This window comes from Ranitomeya imitator, chromosome 3 (assembly GCF_032444005.1).
Source record: "Ranitomeya imitator isolate aRanImi1 chromosome 3, aRanImi1.pri, whole genome shotgun sequence".
NCBI lineage: Eukaryota > Metazoa > Chordata > Amphibia > Anura > Dendrobatidae > Ranitomeya > Ranitomeya imitator.
This window is the reverse complement of record NC_091284.1, coordinates 99285497-99304677: the sequence shown is the minus strand read 5'-3', so window position 1 is coordinate 99304677 and position 19181 is coordinate 99285497. Positions and strand designations below refer to the sequence as shown.

The window sequence follows — 19181 nt, the reverse complement described above, 5'->3', positions numbered from 1 at the left end:
AGAACTCACTTCCTCCAAATTACATCCATAAGAGTGAAGGCAGCGCTGATTGGCCATAAGTGTTATTATTTTACCGGGGAATACATAGGGATTCAGAAGGGGTGGTCCGACTACTAGACAATCCTTATAATTGTGGGAGCTAAGCCAAAAGGTGGTCTTCCCGTTAAAGCAATTCTTAAAACAGGCTGACACTGGTTAAAAATCTAACTAATGATACTCCCCTGCACAGATCATCCAAAACTTCAATGGTCCCTGCTTGTCTGCACTTCCTCGTCCTTTCCTAGCCACACTGAAATGGACAGCAATGCCCCCTGTGCCAATCGCCGGTGCCCACCGCAGTGACCTGCCTGAGCCCCTGATTGACTAATTGGTCATTTCCAGCCATTTCAGTGTGTTTAGGAAGGAAGCAGTACATGACTTGTGGTGAATTGCTCAGAGTAGTAATATCTTTTTTTTTTTTTTTTATCGCAGCCATTGGCGGCGGGTTTCTGCCTAGTGAAGATAAGCCTCTGCCCCAGTTATCACTCCCAACGATCGGAACTTATGAAAAGATTTTACACTCAAGCTCAGAAAGAATCAACTTTTTATATATACAGAATACAGGAAAAAAGGTTTGTAAAATCTAAAACGATACAATTATATTTACATTGAATCTAGCTCATCCAATCTCCTCAAAGAGAAGTGGCAGTATTACATTAAAAATAAAAAATAAAAATAAAAAAAAAGGGGGACAAACAAGTATACAACAAAAACGTTTGTTACAACAGACAGGAGCCGAAAGGCATTATCACACGCAGCACTGTATACATTAAAAAAAAATATATATAAAAAAAAAAAAATCCAGGGCAAAAAGGGCAGCCATCTGTTGTATATGTACAAAACGCCGAATGCTGTACTCGCTGTCGCAATGAGGAGGCTTTATTAGAGCGGTGGTCAGACCGAGGGCGGACGCTTGTACGCAGTTACATGTAACAAAATTAATCCTGTATTAATGGAAAATCTGAAATGCTCTATAAAAGTGTCACTGGCACAAAAACAGGGATGAGCTTGTGGTGTCATTTATTCATTTACAATGGCATGAAAAGAAAAATAAAATAAATCCTAAATTCAGTTTTTCGGGTCTCCAAATGTTGCAATCTTGTCCTGGGGTAAACTCGCTACAGGGAGAAGGGCTTTCTGAGTCTTAGAATAAAAAAAAATAGATATTTATATATATTTATAATATATGAAATGTATGATAGAAATATATGTGCAAATGCCCCTAAAATGAGCAGAGGAAAAAAGAAAAAAAAAAAGAAAAAAAAAAAAAAGGTGAAGCTTCTTCATATCATGCAAATGTGCAAACTCGTTCTGGCCAAAAGAGTTTCCGAGAGGCCGCTGGACATGTTTGCTCTGCCGAATAGGTTGAATTTCAGGAAGAGTTCGTTGTCTTGTAAGAGTTCTAGTGTTTGGCTCCTAAGGAACAGAGTTGGATCGTAAAACGGGCACCTGGTGGGGCGACTTCAGAGAGATCTTGTCTTCCAAGTCCAGGTCTTGTGCTAGGGCTTCACTCTCGCCCTTGGGCTGCCTTGTTGCAAACTCTGTTATGGAGAACAGAAACTGAATGCAGCCCAGCTTAATGTAGCTTCCATGGTGTAAGAGCGCGGTGCCTTCCCAGCCGGCGCCGCTTCCTCCGATGAGACTAGAGCTGCTGGCTTTGCAGTTACACGGCTGGACGTGGGGACCTTGTGCATGCGAGTTCATGACCGCCTCTTCCTTAACAGGCTCTGGCTCGGGGTTTTGGCTCTTGCGGCACTCTAGGAGGAAAAATAAACAACTGCATTAATGAAAAACTTTAATTAGTCTTCTTCTCAGAGTGCGACATCATGTGAACAAGTAGAAGGACGAGGTAAAATGTGTCCGATACACAGAGGATTTTACCACTGCATTTGTGGATGGAAAATCCACAGCAAATAATTGCACCAAAGTGGATAAGATTTTACCAAATCCCATTCACACGCTGTAGAAAGAAGCCCCTGACTATGCAGATTTTCCATAAGTTCTCCCATCCATGTAAAATATACACAAACCATGGCAAATTTCACCTACATGAGTGACACTTCAAAGTGCTTATAACCAGCTCTTTGTGCTGCTAAAAAAAAAAACTTAAAAGGGCCAGGGTAGTGCAGGAAAGAACCTATACCCCCCTCCCGACAGTATGGGGTCCCCACCAGTCTCCTGGCATCATCAAGCAGGGGTGACCACTGATCAACTGCAACCTTTACATTTCGAGAGGGGGTTTCTCACAAATATCATCTAATACTGCTGGGATCCGCACCGCTGGGCCCCACACTGATAACTAACATAGTGGGGTCTCCCAAGTCCCCTCATGCAGAGGAGTAGCCTTCAGAAGGGGACAATGCTCAGACACGCGGAAACCCCGAGACTTTAGTCTCCTTTTCCTGAGATTGATGGTCCACAGCAATCTTAGGTTTATGACCTGTTATAGACAGATAAATTCTATTGGTGGGGAAAGTCCACGTAATAGGTAGGTTTTGGGGTGTCCATTTTTCTGAGTACAAGAACCTTTAATAAGTGACTAGGGAAGTCTACAAATCGGAGGTATAATGGGAATCCTACAGAAAATGGGGTCATCCTATCATACAAGATAAACCTTCCAAGAAGACACTTGATTTTCACCAGGTTATATATATCATTCAGCGATGGAGGACAGCTATGTGTGCACAAATTTTACTGAAATATGAACACGTTTTCCACCACCTTCTTGAAATTGGGAGAGGGGAACACCACTAACCCCCACCCACTTACTTATAACGTTCTGCACTTTGGCAACAATACTGCTAGGAGGGGTCGGGAGGATCTTCTCGGAAAAGTCGCACGAATACAAGACATTATCCACAGTCGTCCCGTGTTCGCTGTAGTTCAGCAGCTCGTAATGCTTGGTGTTCTGTATGGGGGAGAAGAGGAGACATTTCAGTTTCTTCATTATCAGGAGCAGTAATATTAGTAGAGTAAGGTTCAAGGCCAAAGCCAAGTATGTGGAGTGTGGGAGGAAACAAGAATCCCACATAAATATGGGGAGAACATACAAACGTCAGATGTTCTCCTTGGATGATTAGAAGCAGAGAACCTCAGAGAATCACTGAACGATAATAAGCTGTACAAAGCAGATCCGCCATTGCAGGAGGCTTCGGCCATTTTCTAGTATTCGGCCTGTGCTATGGTCGGGGTGAATGGGATTCTTCACAAGCAAACGACTATTAAACTTGTGATTTCCTGGTGCAGTGACTAGAACGACTTGTCTGCACACAGTGTATGAATAGATGGAACTAATGACTATACGAATTAAAGAGATGATAACCACTTTTTTTTTTTTTTTGCTGCAAAATGGATATTTCCTGGTGACTGGGGTAAATATACACAGATGATCTAGGGGAGCCAAGACTGGGTTCCATCAAAGGTAAAAGGTACAGGCACTAATGAATATTTGGCAACTAATGATGCAAGTGTATACACATTAAAGGGGTTATCTGGGAGTTGTTTTTGGCTAAGGGACTAAGCAACTAGTGGCAGGTAGCTGCTAATTACCTGCCTGTGCGGTGATGATGTGTTCTAGCTTATACAGTGATTCTGCTGCTTTATTTGACCTTTGATCAACTCTTTCTCTTCTACTCTGTTCTGTTGCTGGGGTGTCACTAAGGTCATGCTGACTGACAGCCAGCTGACTGACAGCCAGCTCTCCGCAGATAAGCAGTGAGGAGCCGCCTGACAATCAGCAGAACATGGGCAGTGACACCCCATTGACAGAGCCCAGAGGATGAGGATTGATGTGACATCATAGGACGCAGACTTACCAGCAGGAGAGGTATGTCACTGATTTGAGCCGGGAGAGATCGGCACCAGGCAGCACAAGCAGATGGGTTAGGATCGGCCTGCCACTAATTGTGCAGCCTCATGGCCAACCCCTCCCAAATCCTGGATAATCATACACATACTCACCTCATCGTAAAATATGCAGGCATGCTTCCCAGAAACATAGTTGCAATGCCCATAATTTGTAAGGCACACGTCCATGTCTGCTCCTGCAATGACAGTGGTGACATATGAGGAACATGCTGACGGCCCTGGAGCTAAGTAATAGCACAGATCACAAGTTTACTTATGCAAGCTCAACTATAATGTAAGATCAGCTTTTGCAGTAAAAAAAAAACAAAAAGGGAGGAAACAAAAAAAACGCTTTATCAACTTAATTGAAGTCAATGAAAAAGCAAAGAAAGATAATAAAAGCATTTTGTAGCAGGCATGTGACACTGTGGTATAACCATCTCCACGGTCTGACCTGTCACATATATTGGTTACCCAAGAAAACGTCCGAGAAGATTACAAGGGTTCAGTTATTTCCAAAAATAGTTTGGAGACTGAAGCAATGTTGTAAACTGACCTGTGCCAATATAAAGAGTCCGGTAGCACATATTGACGGGAGCCCCTGTACCCATCATCAGGGGGTAAAACACGGCCCGGGCCTGCACATCTCTTCTCTGGGCTGTGTAAAGGCAAAACCATAAGACACAGTTATCACATCTGCAGAAAACAAAAGGTCTATTCACAGTATTACCCATTAGTGTAAGATAAAGATATTACATTGGAAAGATTTGTATCTCCGGTCTCCTATCTCCTCGTCCCTGTAGGCCCGGATCGAAAATGGCCGCAGGGCTCCTTCCGGGTCCTGCAGGGAGGTGGCTTCCAAGCGCCTGCTCAGAGCAGGCGCCGGGAAGCCTCCCTGCAGTGCCTGTGTGATCGCTAGTGTTGAGCATTCCGATACCGCAAGTATCGGGTATCGGCCGATACTTGCGGTATCGGAATTCCGATACCGAGATCCGATATTTTTGTGATATCGGGTATCGGTATCGAATCAATAGGGATGTGTAAAATAAAGAATTAAAATAAAAAATATTGATATGCTCACCTCTCCGGCGGCCCCTGGACTTCACGCTGCTAACCGGGAGGCTTCTTTGTTTAAAAAGCGCGCCTTTCGGACCTGTGAATGACGTCCCGGCTTCTGATTGGTCGCGTGCCGCCCATGTGACCGGCACGCGACCAATCAGAGGCCGCGACGTCATTCGCAGGTCCTCAATTCCTAGAATTAGCAGTTTTGTGAATGAGAATGACGTCGCGGCTTCTGATTGGCCGCGTGCCGGTCACATGGGCGGCACGCGGCCAATCAGAAGCCGCGACGTCATTCTCATTCACAAAACTGCTAATTCTAGGAATTGAGGACCTGCGAATGACGTCGCGGCCTCTGATTGGTCGCGTGCCGGTCACATGGGCGGCACGCGACCAATCAGAAGCCGGGACGTCATTCACAGGTCCGAAAGGCGCGCTTTTTAAACAAAGAAGCCTCCCGGTTAGCAGCATGAAGTCCAGGGGCCGCCGGAGAGGTGAGCATATCAATATTTTTTATTTTAATTCTTTATTTTACACATCCCTATGGATCCCAGGGCCTGAAGGAGAGTTTCCTCTCCTTCAGACCCTGGGAACCATGAGAATACCTTCCGATACTTGATGTCCCATTGACTTGTATTGGTATCGGATATCGGTATCGGCGATATCCGATATTTTTCGGGTATCGGCAGATACTATCCGATACCGATACTTTCAAGTATCGGACGGTATCGCTCAACACTAGTGATCGCTGATCTGACACAGCGTACAGCAAAGTGTCAGATCAGTGATCTGTCACTGTAATGTGATGTCTCCCCCTGGGGCAAAGTAAAAAAAAAAAAAATATTCACGTGTCAAAAAAATAAAATTCCTAAATAAAAAATATATTGCTCCAATAAATACATTTCTTTATCTAAATAAAAAAAACACAATAGAAGTACACACTTAGTATCGCCGCGTTCATAACGACCCGACCTATAAAACTGCCCCACTAGTTGACCCCTTCAGTGAATACCGTAAAAAAAAAAAAAAAAAGGCAAAACACAACGCTTTATTATCATACCGCCAAACAAGAATTGGAATAACACGCGATCAAAAAGACTGATATAAATAACCATGGTACCGCTGAAAATGTCATCTTGTCCCGCAAAAAACGAGCCACCAAACAGAGTCATCAAAGAAAAAATAAAAAAGTTATAGTCCTCAGAATAAAGCGATGCAAAAATAATTTTTTTTTTAATATAAAATAGTTTTTATCGTATAAAAGTGAGGTATCGCTGTAATCGTACTGACCCGAAGAATGCTTTATCAATTTTAGCAAACGCGGAATGGTATAAACACAAAAAAAGAAATTCTTGAATAGCTAGGTTTTGTTCATTCTACCTCACAAAAATCGGAATAAAAAGCGATCAAAAAATGTCACGTGCCCGAAAATGGTACGAATAAAAACTTCAACTTGTCCCACAAAAAACAAGACTTGACATGACTCTGTGGACCAAAATATGGAAAAATTATAGCTCTCAAAATGTGGGGACACAAAAACTATTTTTTGCAATAAAAACGTCTTTTAGTGTGTGACGGCTGCCGATCATAAAAATCTGCTAAAAAACCCGCTATAAAAGTAAATCAAACCCCACTTCATCACCCCCTTAGTTAGGGAAAAATAATAAAATTTTAAAAAATGCATTTATTTCCATTTTTCCATCAGGGTTAGGATTGGGGCTAAAGTTAGGGTTAGGATTACATTTACGGTTGGGATTAGGGTTAGGGGTGTGTTTGGATTAGGGTTTCAGTTATAATTGGGGGGTTTCCACTGTTTAGGCACATCAGGGCTCTCCAAACGCGACATGGCGTCCGATCTCAACTCCAGCCAATTCTGCGTTTAAAAAGTAAAACAGTGCTTCTTCCCTTTCCCTCTCCCGTGCGCCTAAACAGGGGTTTACCCCAACATATGGGTATCAGCGTACTCAGGACAAATTGGTCAACAACTTTTGGGGTCCAATTTCTCTTGTTACCCTTGGGAAAATAAAAATTTGGGGGGCTAAAAAAAAACATTTTTGTGGGGAAAAAAATTAATTTTTATTTTCATGACTCTGCGTTATAAACTGTAGTGAAACACTTGGGGGTTCAAAGTGCTCACCACACATCTAGATAAGTTCCTTAGGGTGTCTACTTTCCAAAATGGTGTCACTTGTAGAGGGTTTCAATGTTTAGGCACATCAGTGGCTCTCCAAACGCAACATGGCGTCCCATCTCAATTCCAGTCAATTTTGCATTGAAAAGTCAAATGGCGCTCCTTCCCTTCCGAGCTCTGCCATGCGCCCAAACAGTGGTTTACCCCTACATATGGGGTATCAGCGTACTCAGGACAAATTGCACAACAACTTTTGAGGTCCAATTTCTCCTGTTACCCTTGGTAAAATAAAATAAATTGGAGCTGAAGTACATTTTTTGTGAAAAAAAGTTAAATGGTCATTTTTTTTTTAAACATTCCAAAAATTCCTGTGAAACACCTGAAGGGTTAATAAACTTCTTGAATGTGGTTTTGAGCACCTTGAGGGGTGCAGTTTTTAGAATGGTGTCACACTTGGGCATTTTCTATCATATAGACCCCTCAGTGACTTCATTTTTTTTTTAGGGACCACATCACATTTGGTGTTGTAAAAATGAGAAATTGCTGGTCAACTTTTAACCCTTATAACTCCCTAACAAAAAAAAAAAATGTTGGTTCCAAAATTGTGCTGATGTAAAGTAGACATGTGGGAAATGTTACTTATTAAGTATTTTGTGTGACATATCTCTGATTTAAGGGCATAAAAATTCAAAGTTGGAAAATTGTGAAATTTTCAAAATTTTCGCCAAATTTCCGTTTTATTCACAAATAAACGCAGGTACTATCAAAGAAATTACCACTAACATGAAGTACAATATGTCATGAGAAAATGTCAAAATCACTGGGATACGTTGAAGCGTTCTAGAGTTATAACCTCATAAATGGACAGTGGTCAAAATTGTAAAACTTGGCCTGGTCATTAACGTGCAAACCACGTAAAGAATATAAGCAGTCTGTATTGTAAAGTCTGGCGATCGTTCCCCTTTAACTCTCTTAATGGTTTCTGCTTGTTTTGTACAAGTCATCATGAATGGACAAGACAAGCAAATCGAAAACAATCGTCAGACAGAACACAACCCACCTTCCACATGATGTCCAAGCGAAGGCGTTGGCGGAGGACGGGTGGCACTTGCTACAGGATGGTCTTTGGAAGAGAAGATCTCTTGGATTCTTTGCATGGCCAAAAACTTTACCAGCTTCTCATCCAGCAAGTTTATCTGGATCTCTGCAATATTACAAAAGTATAAATCCATAATAATGAGTTATAAGAGGAGAATTTAAAACCACAAATAGGAATGAAAAAAACCCTAAGTCCTGTCATTTACCTCCGTCTCCATCCATCAACGATTTTAGAGAGTTTGTAAGCTCTGTCATCGCCGACGAGTTCACTGAATACGGGGCAGAACCAGTTGAGGCCCCATCGATGATTAGCGTACTGGGTTGGACTTTTCCATCTGTAACAAAACAAAGGTCACTATAATAGATAATGTACGAATGTGTATGGTCCTCTCTCTCGTGTCCCAACTTCTGCAATGGAAAGATTGGGGCGACGCATTTGTCAAACTACTGCACACATTGCGTCCGTTTTAACACTATGTACTAAACGTCCGTCGGTACGTCTCTTCGACGCATTACGACGGGACACTGCTGACGGAAGTGTGAAACAAGCATAACCTCTGCACACAAAGTAGGTTTGTGTTGTACAAGTTAAAACCACAAATAAAATGAGAAACAGTGCGCCCGTACGGTATATACCCCCGCCCCTAACGTAATTGCACTATTGCACTAAGTTCTGCCTCGTTTAGACAAAGGTCCGGACAATCTATATTCTAGTATATTTCAGAACCAGGGATACAATGCTTTTAGGAGTTGTCCCCTTTTCAGAAAATCACAGTCCCTCGCCCTCCCCAGGTCCATCGTTGAGTCTCCACTGCTGCTCCTGTCCTGCAAACAATGGGCGGTCAGTCACTTTGCTCACCAGCCCTGTAGATGGATCGCCCCCGCTCAGATATTGGCCGCCTCGCTGTGGGACATTAGAGTGGGTGACTGATTTCGTACTGTACCCAGGGAGGGTGCAGTTTTTTTTTTTTGTTTTTTTTTAAGTGACAGACTGCTTTGGAGAAATCAAGATTCTATAAAAGGATACAACACCTTTTACATTCAATTTAGCACTCAGCCATCATTTAACAATGTGCGATGGCTAAATTGTTCCAAACCACAAGAACTGGTCATCAGCCTGTGCGACGTGCCCCCAATGGGCTGGCAGTCTCATCTTTAGGGGGTATCCTTTATGTCCTAATGCTGGACCATCAGTTGTGCTGCACCACGTATGAGTGATGGCCTTAGCACTTCATCAGGGGTAACCTGCATTTACTATACATACTAAAACTTGTTACTCTCTCCTGATATTTTCAACGTGTTCACGCCACATTGGCGCGGCATAAATGTTACCTACTTGCAGGGGGTGTCTTTATTTAAATGGGCACACCACTAAATGTCTTATAGATGTGGGTCTCTTCTCTGGGACCTGATCTATCTCCAAATGAGGTCCCACGACCATAGCGGGGAGTTAGTCACTGGCACCACATCCAGCCGGAGAAGAGAGTGACCTGCACAAGTCTGCAGCTCTCGCCGTTCACTTCTATAGGAATCACAGAAAGTGTCTTCCCTCGGTACGCTGACTATACGTCCCCATTAGCGGCACATATGTTGGAAACATTTTCTTAATACTGGTGATCGTTTTTATCATTAATTTTTTTGTCAGTTAAAATGGGGCCAAATTAGGACACTGTATAAAGTGGGCCAAAAAAAAGTCTTCATGCAGCAAATCACATACCCCACTGACCAAAGTTAATCAATAGGGGCGTTCAAAGGACAGTTTTTTCACTTGGACCAAACATCTGTGTGGGAAGGGAAAAATTTCAGTCTGCACTAACCTTCCGTATTTTAGATGAGACTCGTCAATTACACATTCTATGGATGCTCAAGAAAAATCAGATCCCATACGCATATGGCTCATCATCACACGAGCATGGAATCACATGGAATAAATAGCGCTATAATAATAATTAGCCCAATCAGCGCTGGCCCCGCCTCTGAATGTATTAGTAATCAAGAGGAAGCGAGCGGCCAACACACGCATGCGCCCGGAGGAGTGACGCCCGCGCTGATTGGGTGCAGGGCTCAGTTGTCACGACCGCACTGCGAGAGTCGACACTGCTGGAACAGAGCCGGCACAGGAGGCGAGAATAAGGATGTTATATAGATTTAAAAAAAAAAAAAAAAATGGACACTGCTATTGTCTCTTACTTCTGGAGGAATATCAAATGACATCTCCATATACTCGTCTGAACCTGGCTCATAATGTCCCTAAGGCCGGAGACACACTAGAGAGGAATACGGACGAGTGCTATGCGAGGAAAAAAATAAAATAAAATCGCACAGCACTCGGACCAATGTTAATCTATGGGGCAGCTCACATCATCCGCTTTTTATCTCGGCCATATTATGCGTGAAAGTAAAATCGCAGCATCCTGCGATTTCCACCATATATCGGCCGAGAATCGTCAATGCAAGTCTATGGGTGTGAGAACAACTCGTACACCACACGGACCATCCGTATACAATGCGACTTTAACATGAGCTTTTATATAGAGAGAACTGCTGCATGTAAAAGCTCGTTAAAATCGCATTGCATAAGGAGGCCACACGCATCACTGTTCGGGAACATTTGTGTCAGGGCTGTGGAGTCGGAGTCAGAGTCGGTAGAAATGTACAGACTCCAGCTTTAAAAAAAAAAAAATGTATTAATATTTCATAATTGAACTTTCATATGAATTTTATAAATGTTACTCAAATATATATGTTCTATCAAACTATGAACAACAGTGATAAGCAGTTCTGCTGGAGATAGAGACATTTCTTAAGGTACTGTGTCACTGAACGATATCGCTAGCGATCCGTGACGTTGCAGCGTCCTGGCTAGCGATATCGTTCAGTTTGACACGCAGCAGCGATCAGGATCCTGCTGTGCCATCGTTGGTCGGGGAAGAAAGTCCAGCACTTTATTTCGTCGCTGGACTCCCTGCAGACATCACTGAATCGGCGTGTGTGACGCCGATTCAGCGATGTCTTCACTGGTAACCAGGGTAAACATCGGGTTACTAAGCGCAGGGCCGCGCTTAGTAACCCGATGTTTACCCTGGTTACCATCGTAAAAGTAAAAAAAACAAACAGTACATACTTACCTTCCGCTGTCTGTCCCCGGCGCTCTGCTTCTCTGCACTGGCTGTCAGCGTCGGCCAGCCGGAAAGCAGAGCGGTGACGTCTCCGCTCTGCTTTCCGGCCGCTGTGCTCACAGTCAGTGCAGGAAAGCACAGCGCCGGGGACAGACAGCGGTAGGTAAGTATATAGTGTTTGTTTTTTTTACTTTTACAATGGTAACCAGGGTAAACATCGGGTTACTAAGCGCGGCCCTGCGCTTAGTAACCCGATGTTTACCCTGGTTACCGGCATCGTTGGTCGCTGAAGATCTGTCTGTGTGACAGCTCTCCAGCGACCAAACAGCGACGCTGCAGCGATCCGGATCGTTGTCTGGATCGCTGCAGCGTCGTTTAGTGTGAAGGTACCTTAAGTGTAATTATCAGCTCAGTGGGGACCCTATTGATAGGCCATAAATATCAAAGTAGTGGACAACCTCTTTTAGAGTAACCTATGAAAAGCGGATTTCAGAACAACTGTAAGGCTATGTGCACACTGTGCCGCAGGTAAAACATGTGGAATTGGCATGCATTTTCCCACTAAACACTAGCGTTTTACAAGCGTAATTAGCTTGCATAATGCAAGAGTTTGACAAGTGTGATCAATAGTAAAAAGATCTAATGTTAAAAATAATAAAAAATATAATAAATTGTGATATTCTCTCCTTACGGCGTCCCCTGCAGTGTTCTTGATGCTCACGTTCCCAGTAATGCATTGCAAGAATGACCTGTGATGACGTAGCGGTCTCACAAGACCGCTACATCATCACTGGTCATTGCCACAAGGCATTATTGGGAACGGGAGCATCCCGAGGAGTGAGAAGGCTGCCGGGGACGCCGGAAGGTGAGAATATCACAATTTATTTTATTTATATATTTTTTTTTAACAATTATATGGTTCCCAGGGCCTGGAATAGAGTTGCCTCTCCTCCACCCTGGGTACCAACCGCACATGATCCGCTTACTTCTCGCATGGTGGGCATAGCCACATGCGGAAAGTAAGCGGATCAATGCATTCCTATGTGTGCGGAATCCCCGCGATTCCGCACAAAGAATGAACATGCTGCTTTTTTTTTCCGGAATGTGATTCCACCGTGGAAAAAAACACATGTGCACAAAAAATGCGGAATGCATTCTAATAGGATGTTTAATGTATGCGTTTTTTCCACGGTTTTATCGTGTTTTTATAGCGAAAAACCGCAAAAAGGAGATTTTTGTGTACTCACCGTAAAATCTTTTTCTCCGAGCCAATCATTGGGGGACACAGGACCATGGGTGCTATGCTGCTTGCCACTAGGAGGACACTCAGTAAACAGAGTTAAGATTGTGAGCCCTCGCGGGCATGGTCCTCTCTCCTCCTGTACCAGTTGTGACTTGTATTGTTCAAGATTATTGTACTTTTATTATGTATACCCCTCACATGTAAAGCGCCATGGAATAAATGGCGCTATAATAATAATAAATAATAATAATAATAATAATAATAACACCTCCTCTGCAGTATACACCCCTTGACTGGCCAGTAACAACTCAGTTCGGTAGTAAAGCAGGAGGAGTAAAACCAAGACAAGGAAACTATGTCCAAAACTGAGGAACAAAATACAACAACAAACAGCCAATAGGCTAACAGGGTGGGTGCTGTGTCCCCCAATGATTGGCTCGGAGAAAAAGATTTTACGGTGAGTACACAAAAATCTCCTTTTCTCCCACGCCTCATTGGGGGACACAGGACCATGGGACGTCCTAAAGCAGTCCCTCGGTGGGGAGCAATTGCACTGCTAAAACTCCATGTACCACTGACTTACCGAGTTACCGCTGTCTGCAGAATGCGCCTGCCAAGGGCAGCGTCTGCCGAAGCCTGGGTATGAATATGATAGTGCTTCGTGAAGGTATGCACACTGGACCAAGTCGCAGCTTTACAAAGCTGTTGTGCGGAAGCCTGGTGCCGAATGGCCCAAGAAGCACCAAACCGACCGACCGAGTCGAATGCGCCTTAATCCCTGCTGGGACAGGGATGCTCCTGACGCGGTAGGATTCCTGAATAGTGGAGCGAATCCACTTGGCTAGAGTGGCCTTTGAGGCAGGTAGACTTTTCCTATGTCCCTCTGGAAGCACGAACAAGACATCCGACTTACGGAAGGGAGCCGTGCGAGATATGTACCGCCGAAGAGCTCTAACCACATCCAGAGTGTGGAGAGCTTTCTCGATATGATGGGTTGGTGCCGGACAGAATGACGGCAAGACAATGTCCTCATTTAGATGAAAGGAGACGACTTTAGGTAGAAAAGAGGGAGAGGTTCTCAAAACTACCTTGTCTGGGTGAAAAATCAGGAAGGGGGGTCGGCAAGAGAGCCGCCAACTCAAACTCTCCTGATTGACGTAATTGCCACGAGAAAGACCACCTTCCATGAAAGGAGGGTGAGAGATGTCCTGCAATGGTTCGAAAGGGGCCTCCTGAAGAACTCCGAGAACCAAGTTGAGATCCCATAACGCCAAAGGCATTCTATAGGGAGGGACCACCTGGGAGACTCCTTGGATGAACTTCTTAACCGGCAGTCTGGAAGCGATCTTTCGTTGGAATAGAACAGACAATGCGGACACTTGTCCCTTTAGCGAGCTTAGGGCAAGGCCTGACTCTAAACCTGATTGGAGAAACTCCAGAATGGACGGAATGGAAAAAAAAACAAAAAGGAGAACGTCCATGGGCATTGCACCATGAAAAGAAGATGCGCCAGGTGCGATGATAAATACGCATGGATACGGGTTTCATGGTAGAAGAAACCCCTGGAGAGAATCCAGCTTGGGCTAAAATCCAGGATTCAACAGCCACGCCGTCAAAGACAGGGCCCCAGAGTTCTGGTGGCAAATCGGGCCCTGTGAGAGAAGATCCGTGCGATCTGGAAGGCGCCAGGGGATGTCAGCGACCATTTGGACGAGTTCCGCGTACCATGCTCGGCGCGGCCAGTCTGGCACGACGAGAACCATCGGTCTCCCTTCTGCTTTGATCTTTTTGATGACTCTCGGGAGCAGAGGAAGAGGCAGAAATATGTATGGCAGCTGGAACCGATGCCAAGACAGGACCAGAGCATCTGCCCCGATAGCGCAAGGATCGCAGGACCACGCAATGAACTGGGGAACCTGGTTGTTGAACCTCGAGGCCATAAGATCCACATCCGGCGTCCCCCAGCAAAGGCAAATCTACTGGAAGACTTCCGGATAGAGGGACCACTCGCCCGAGGCAAGACCTTGGCGACCGAGGAAGTCCGCTTCCCAATTCTCCACGCCCAGTATGTGGATCGCCAAGATGAGCGAGTGATTGGTCTCGGCCAAGCGCAGGATGTGGTAGACTTCGAGCATGGCTGCCCTGCTGTGGGTTCCCCCTTGTCAGTTGAAATACGCCACAGCTGTGGCGTTGTCGGATTGGATTCTGATGGGATGGCCTGCGAGAAGGTAGTGAAAGTTGCGTAAGGCAAGAGTGATCGCTCGAATGTCCAAGATGTTGATTGAGAGATGCGACTCTGTTGTGGACCAACGACCGTGTGGTGATTGAAAACTGCGCCCCAGCCCAAAAGGCTGGCATCGGTGGTCACCACTAACCAGCGCACTGGAAGAAAGGACTTCCCTTGGTTCAGGGAGGACTGCAGCGTCCACCACCTGAGGGTCTGCCTAACCTGTGGGGACAGGCGAAAACGACGGTCGAGGAAAACCGGGCTCCTGTCCCAGGCTAACAGAAGTGCCTGTTGCAAGGGACAAAGATGGAACTGCGCAAACGGAACAGCTTCCATCGACGCAACCATTTTCCCGAGGATGCGCATTGCGAAGCGAATGGAGTGAGAGACTAGGCGGGAGAGCTTGCGTGCTCCCTGTTGCAAGGACAAGACCTTCTTTGGAGGGAGAATGACTAACCCGCGGGAAGAGTCCAAAATCATGCCCAGGAAGCAGATTTGCTGAGCCGGCACTGGAGATGATTTCTCGAAGTTGATCTTCCAACGCAGACGAGAAAGAATCCACGGTGATACTTACAGACTCCTTGCAGGCAGACTGGGACGGACCCTTGATTAATAGGTCGTCCAGATAGGGCAGAACTACCACTCCCCGGGCGTGAAGAATGGCCATGACAGCCGCCATGACCTTCGTGAAGACTCTGGAGGCGGTGGCAAGTCCGAAAGGCAAGGCCACAATCTGGAAGTGTTCTTCTTGGACTGCGAAGCACAGGAACTGCTGATGAGAGGGAAAAATTGGAATATGTAGATAAGCATCCTTGATGTCTATGGATGCAAGGAACTCTCCTTTTTCCAGGGACGCGACAACGGAACGGAGCGAGTCCATCCTGAAGTGTCGGACCCGTACGAACTTGTTCAGCAGTTTGAGGTCCAGTATGGGCCGTAGAGTCCCGTCCTTCTTTGGGACCACGAAGAGATTCGAGTAAAACCCCTCGAACCTTTGGTCTCGAGGGACCAGAGCGATGACACCGTCCCTTTGAAGCACCTGTATGGCCTGAAGAAGATGTGACACCCTTGATTTGGGGGGAGAAGACTGGAAGAAGCGCGGAAGGGGAATGGAAGAAAACTCGATTTTGTATCCGGAAGTCACGAGCTCTCTGACCCACTCGTCGTGAACGACCGAGAGCCAATTTTAACAGAACGAAAGAAGGCGTCCGCCTACTTTGACGGTGTCCGCCGGACAAACCGATGAGTCATTGTGTAGAAGGTTTAAGGGATGCGGATGGCTTAGGGGCAGAAGGTCTTGGTCTGGGTTTCCAGGAACGGTTTGGTCTGTATGAGACCTGGGGATTTCTGTTTTCTCGTCGTCCCGAACCAGGGGAAGAGGAGGACCAACTGGAGTTGTTACGAAAGGACCCGAATCGAAACTGCTGTTGATTCTAAAAAGGCCGGGCAGGTTTTTGCTGGGGAAGAAATTTACTCTTCCCTCCGGTAGCGTCAGAAATGATTTGGTCTAGCTTCTCCCCAAATAAACGGCCCGCTTGGTAAGGCAGAGAAGTCAGCGACTTTTTGGAAGCAGAATCTGCTCCCAATCGCGGAGCCATAAGGCCCTCCTGATGGAAATTGCGTTTGCAGCCACTTGCGCTGCGCAATTAGCCGAATCTATGGAAGCGTTGACTACGAAATATCCGGCTTGAGCTATCTGGTTAGCTAGTCTGGCCGCCTCTGGGGGAAGATTACTGCCATGGACGGTAGAGGTTAATACCTCTGCCCAGGCCACCATTGCCTTAGCCACCCAGGTAGCTGCAAAAGATGGAAGGAGAGCTGCTCCTGAGGCCCCAAAGACTGAGCGAGCTAATCAATTTGACGGTCAGAAGGATTTTTGACTGATGAATCGTCGGACAGGGATAAGACTGTTTTGGATGCAAGTCACGATACAGCAGGATCCACAGAAGGAGAGAGAAGCCACTCCTTCACCAGATCCTTGGAGAAAGGATATTTAACCTCCGTGGCTTTTTGAGCCGTAAAACGCTTCTCCGGGTGTTCCCTGTGTTTTTGGATAATGTCCTGAAACTCAGGGCGATTAGAAAATATCTTTTGGACGCGTTTAGTCTTTTTAAAAGATATGACGTGTTCCTGAGAGGAAACGGATTTGTCGTCCACCACTAGTGTTTTGTTGACTGCCTCAATAAGGGAGTCAAGTGTCTCCTGACCGATAGAGGAGTCTTGGGTTAAAGATTCCTCCGACTCGTATACCAAGTCATGTACGCTGCGACCCTCAGGGGAGCGAGAAGATGAGCTGACAGATGCTGAAGCTCGAGCATAGACAGGAGATGAGGGAAGGGTTCTTTTTCTGGCACCCCGAGAGTCCCGTAGAACAGTATGCCCCATGTGGTCGGACGGCCCCACACCGTCGCCAGATTCCGTCGCAGCCGACAGAGGTGAGTTCTGGCTTAAGGAGGACCCACGGAAAGAGTCCAATGCCTTGACCAAGGACTCCATTGAGCGTGACAAGGACGCGGCCCACTCAGGAGGGTTAGACTCGGCGGGGTCGGTGGAGACATTGGAAGTGGCAGCAGAAGGCGGCTGCGCACAGGCCGGGTCACAGTTGTGGCACAAAGGGGTATTGTGGTCACGTGGCAACGCAGAATTGCAAGTGGCACATGATGTAAAAAACAGTGTGCGTTTTATTGCCCCTTTTTGCGTCCTTAGATTGAGACATATATCCCAATTAAACTGCGATAGCAGGGCTATGGGAGCAGAGAAGGGGTTAAGCTTTTCCCTATGGAGTGAAGCAGCTTACCCACGGTCCTGTGCTGGTGTCCCCGGGGAGGCAGAGAGGGAAGGCAGCGTTTTCGGCTGAATGTTCCCTGCAGAAGTGGAGTCCCAAGATTGCGCCCGAGATTTGCAGGGCACGTCTCGTTCAGAGCGAGAAGCGCCTGAGTAGTGGGCGGGGCTACAACGGTGGGCGGGAATTTTAAGTTGCGGCCTAGTCCGACAATAGAAGCCGGGGACTAAATTTGTGGAGCCGGCCGGCGGAACGTACCGGCGGCTGTGACGCCACGCCTGATGACCGCCGCTAGCATCTAGCCAACGGTATCTCTCCCCAGGGACCAGGACCGCACCTTCCCACGCAGGCAGCGTGAGGAAGGGTATTACTCACCGAGGAGGGGTGCCTGTAGCTCAATCGATCCTCCCTATGTCGGGGGATGGAGAGCGTCTACCGCAATGGACTTACGGTTGTGCCTGCCGCGGGTGACTTGCGGAAATGCCGGCCGCAGGGGACTTACGGCTGCTGTGGGGTCTACGTGACGCCGAGGTGAGGGCATAATTTCGGATGAGCCCGGGGATGCACATAAGAGATACTCTCTATGTGCTCTCCCCCTTACAGGGGGGAGATCGGGACCGTATAGGAACCGTCGCCCTGGTGTAGCTTAGGCGTGCCCCAGTCGTCGCAGGAGAGGAACGGGGAGGTATACTATAACAATAATTTCCACAATTGGATGTATTCAAATAAAATGTTCCTGTGCTGAGATAATCTTATAAATGTGCCCCTGCTGTGTCCTATGTGCTGGCCATGTCTGACCGTGCGGGAACATCTCCTGCCTGTTTTCAAACAATGTTTTACTTCAAATAATCAGCTGTGACCCCGTGCTGTAATGTCTATATACTCTTATGTCCTCCCCTGCCCAGAAGCTGTGCTATGATCAGACCATGTTCCTGTACAGTCAGACACGGCCATTACACAGTACACAGCAGGGACACATAAAATTATCTTAGCAGAGGAACTTTTTTTTTTTCTAAACACATTCAATTGTGGAAATTATTATTACTCCAAGATCTGTTGATGAAACTGAACTTACTTTGTGGGAAAACCCATTTAAGTGATGAGTTTTTGACAGCAGAATTGTTAGACTCTGAATCTGCCGTCAATCTGCCACAATGTATTTGAGTCAGCAAACAATGACAGACAATGAGGGTGGAAGGCATCAACAAGACAACGGACGCTTTGCTGCGCCCACAGCCGATAACTCGTTACTGTGGCCCTCCGGTCTCCTCAGTGCAGTACAGACGCTGGCCATAGACATCAGCAGGAGAAGTCGACGTTCAATCAGAAGTAGAAATGTGCCTCTTTTTATTACAGATAAAGATATAATCTCTGGCTATACACCTTAATGGGTTGTCCTCAAGTGTGAAAGTAATCTTCTATCCCAAGGATAAGAGGTAACTTTCCGATAGCTGGGGGTCCAACCAATGTGGCGCCACCGATCCCGAGAACCGGGGCTTTGAAAAGCTCTGGCTGAAATGAGCGGAGGATGGTCATGCGCACTGCCTCTCCATTCATTCTCAATGGGAGCACTGGATATTGCAGCGCTCCTACTGGAATGAAAAAAGCGGCAGTGGGTGTGACTAACCTCTGCTCCA

The 19181-nt window shown here is 46.1% G+C and overlaps 1 protein-coding gene across 1 annotated transcript in view; it reads right to left on the bottom strand.

The window, feature by feature from the left end:
* Positions 1-566: 566 nt before the first annotated feature.
* Positions 567-19181, bottom strand: part of PHF12 (PHD finger protein 12) — a 50833-nt gene continuing 32218 nt past the window's right edge. The window contains exons 10-15 of the mRNA XM_069761207.1: positions 8380-8508; positions 8136-8279; positions 4442-4543; positions 4000-4082; positions 2809-2947; positions 567-1796 (exon numbers count right to left, since the gene is read on the bottom strand). Coding sequence (XP_069617308.1) covers positions 1456-1796; positions 2809-2947; positions 4000-4082; positions 4442-4543; positions 8136-8279; positions 8380-8508 — 938 coding nt within the window. The 3' untranslated portion in view covers positions 567-1455. The remainder of the gene's footprint in view (positions 1797-2808; positions 2948-3999; positions 4083-4441; positions 4544-8135; positions 8280-8379; positions 8509-19181) is intronic.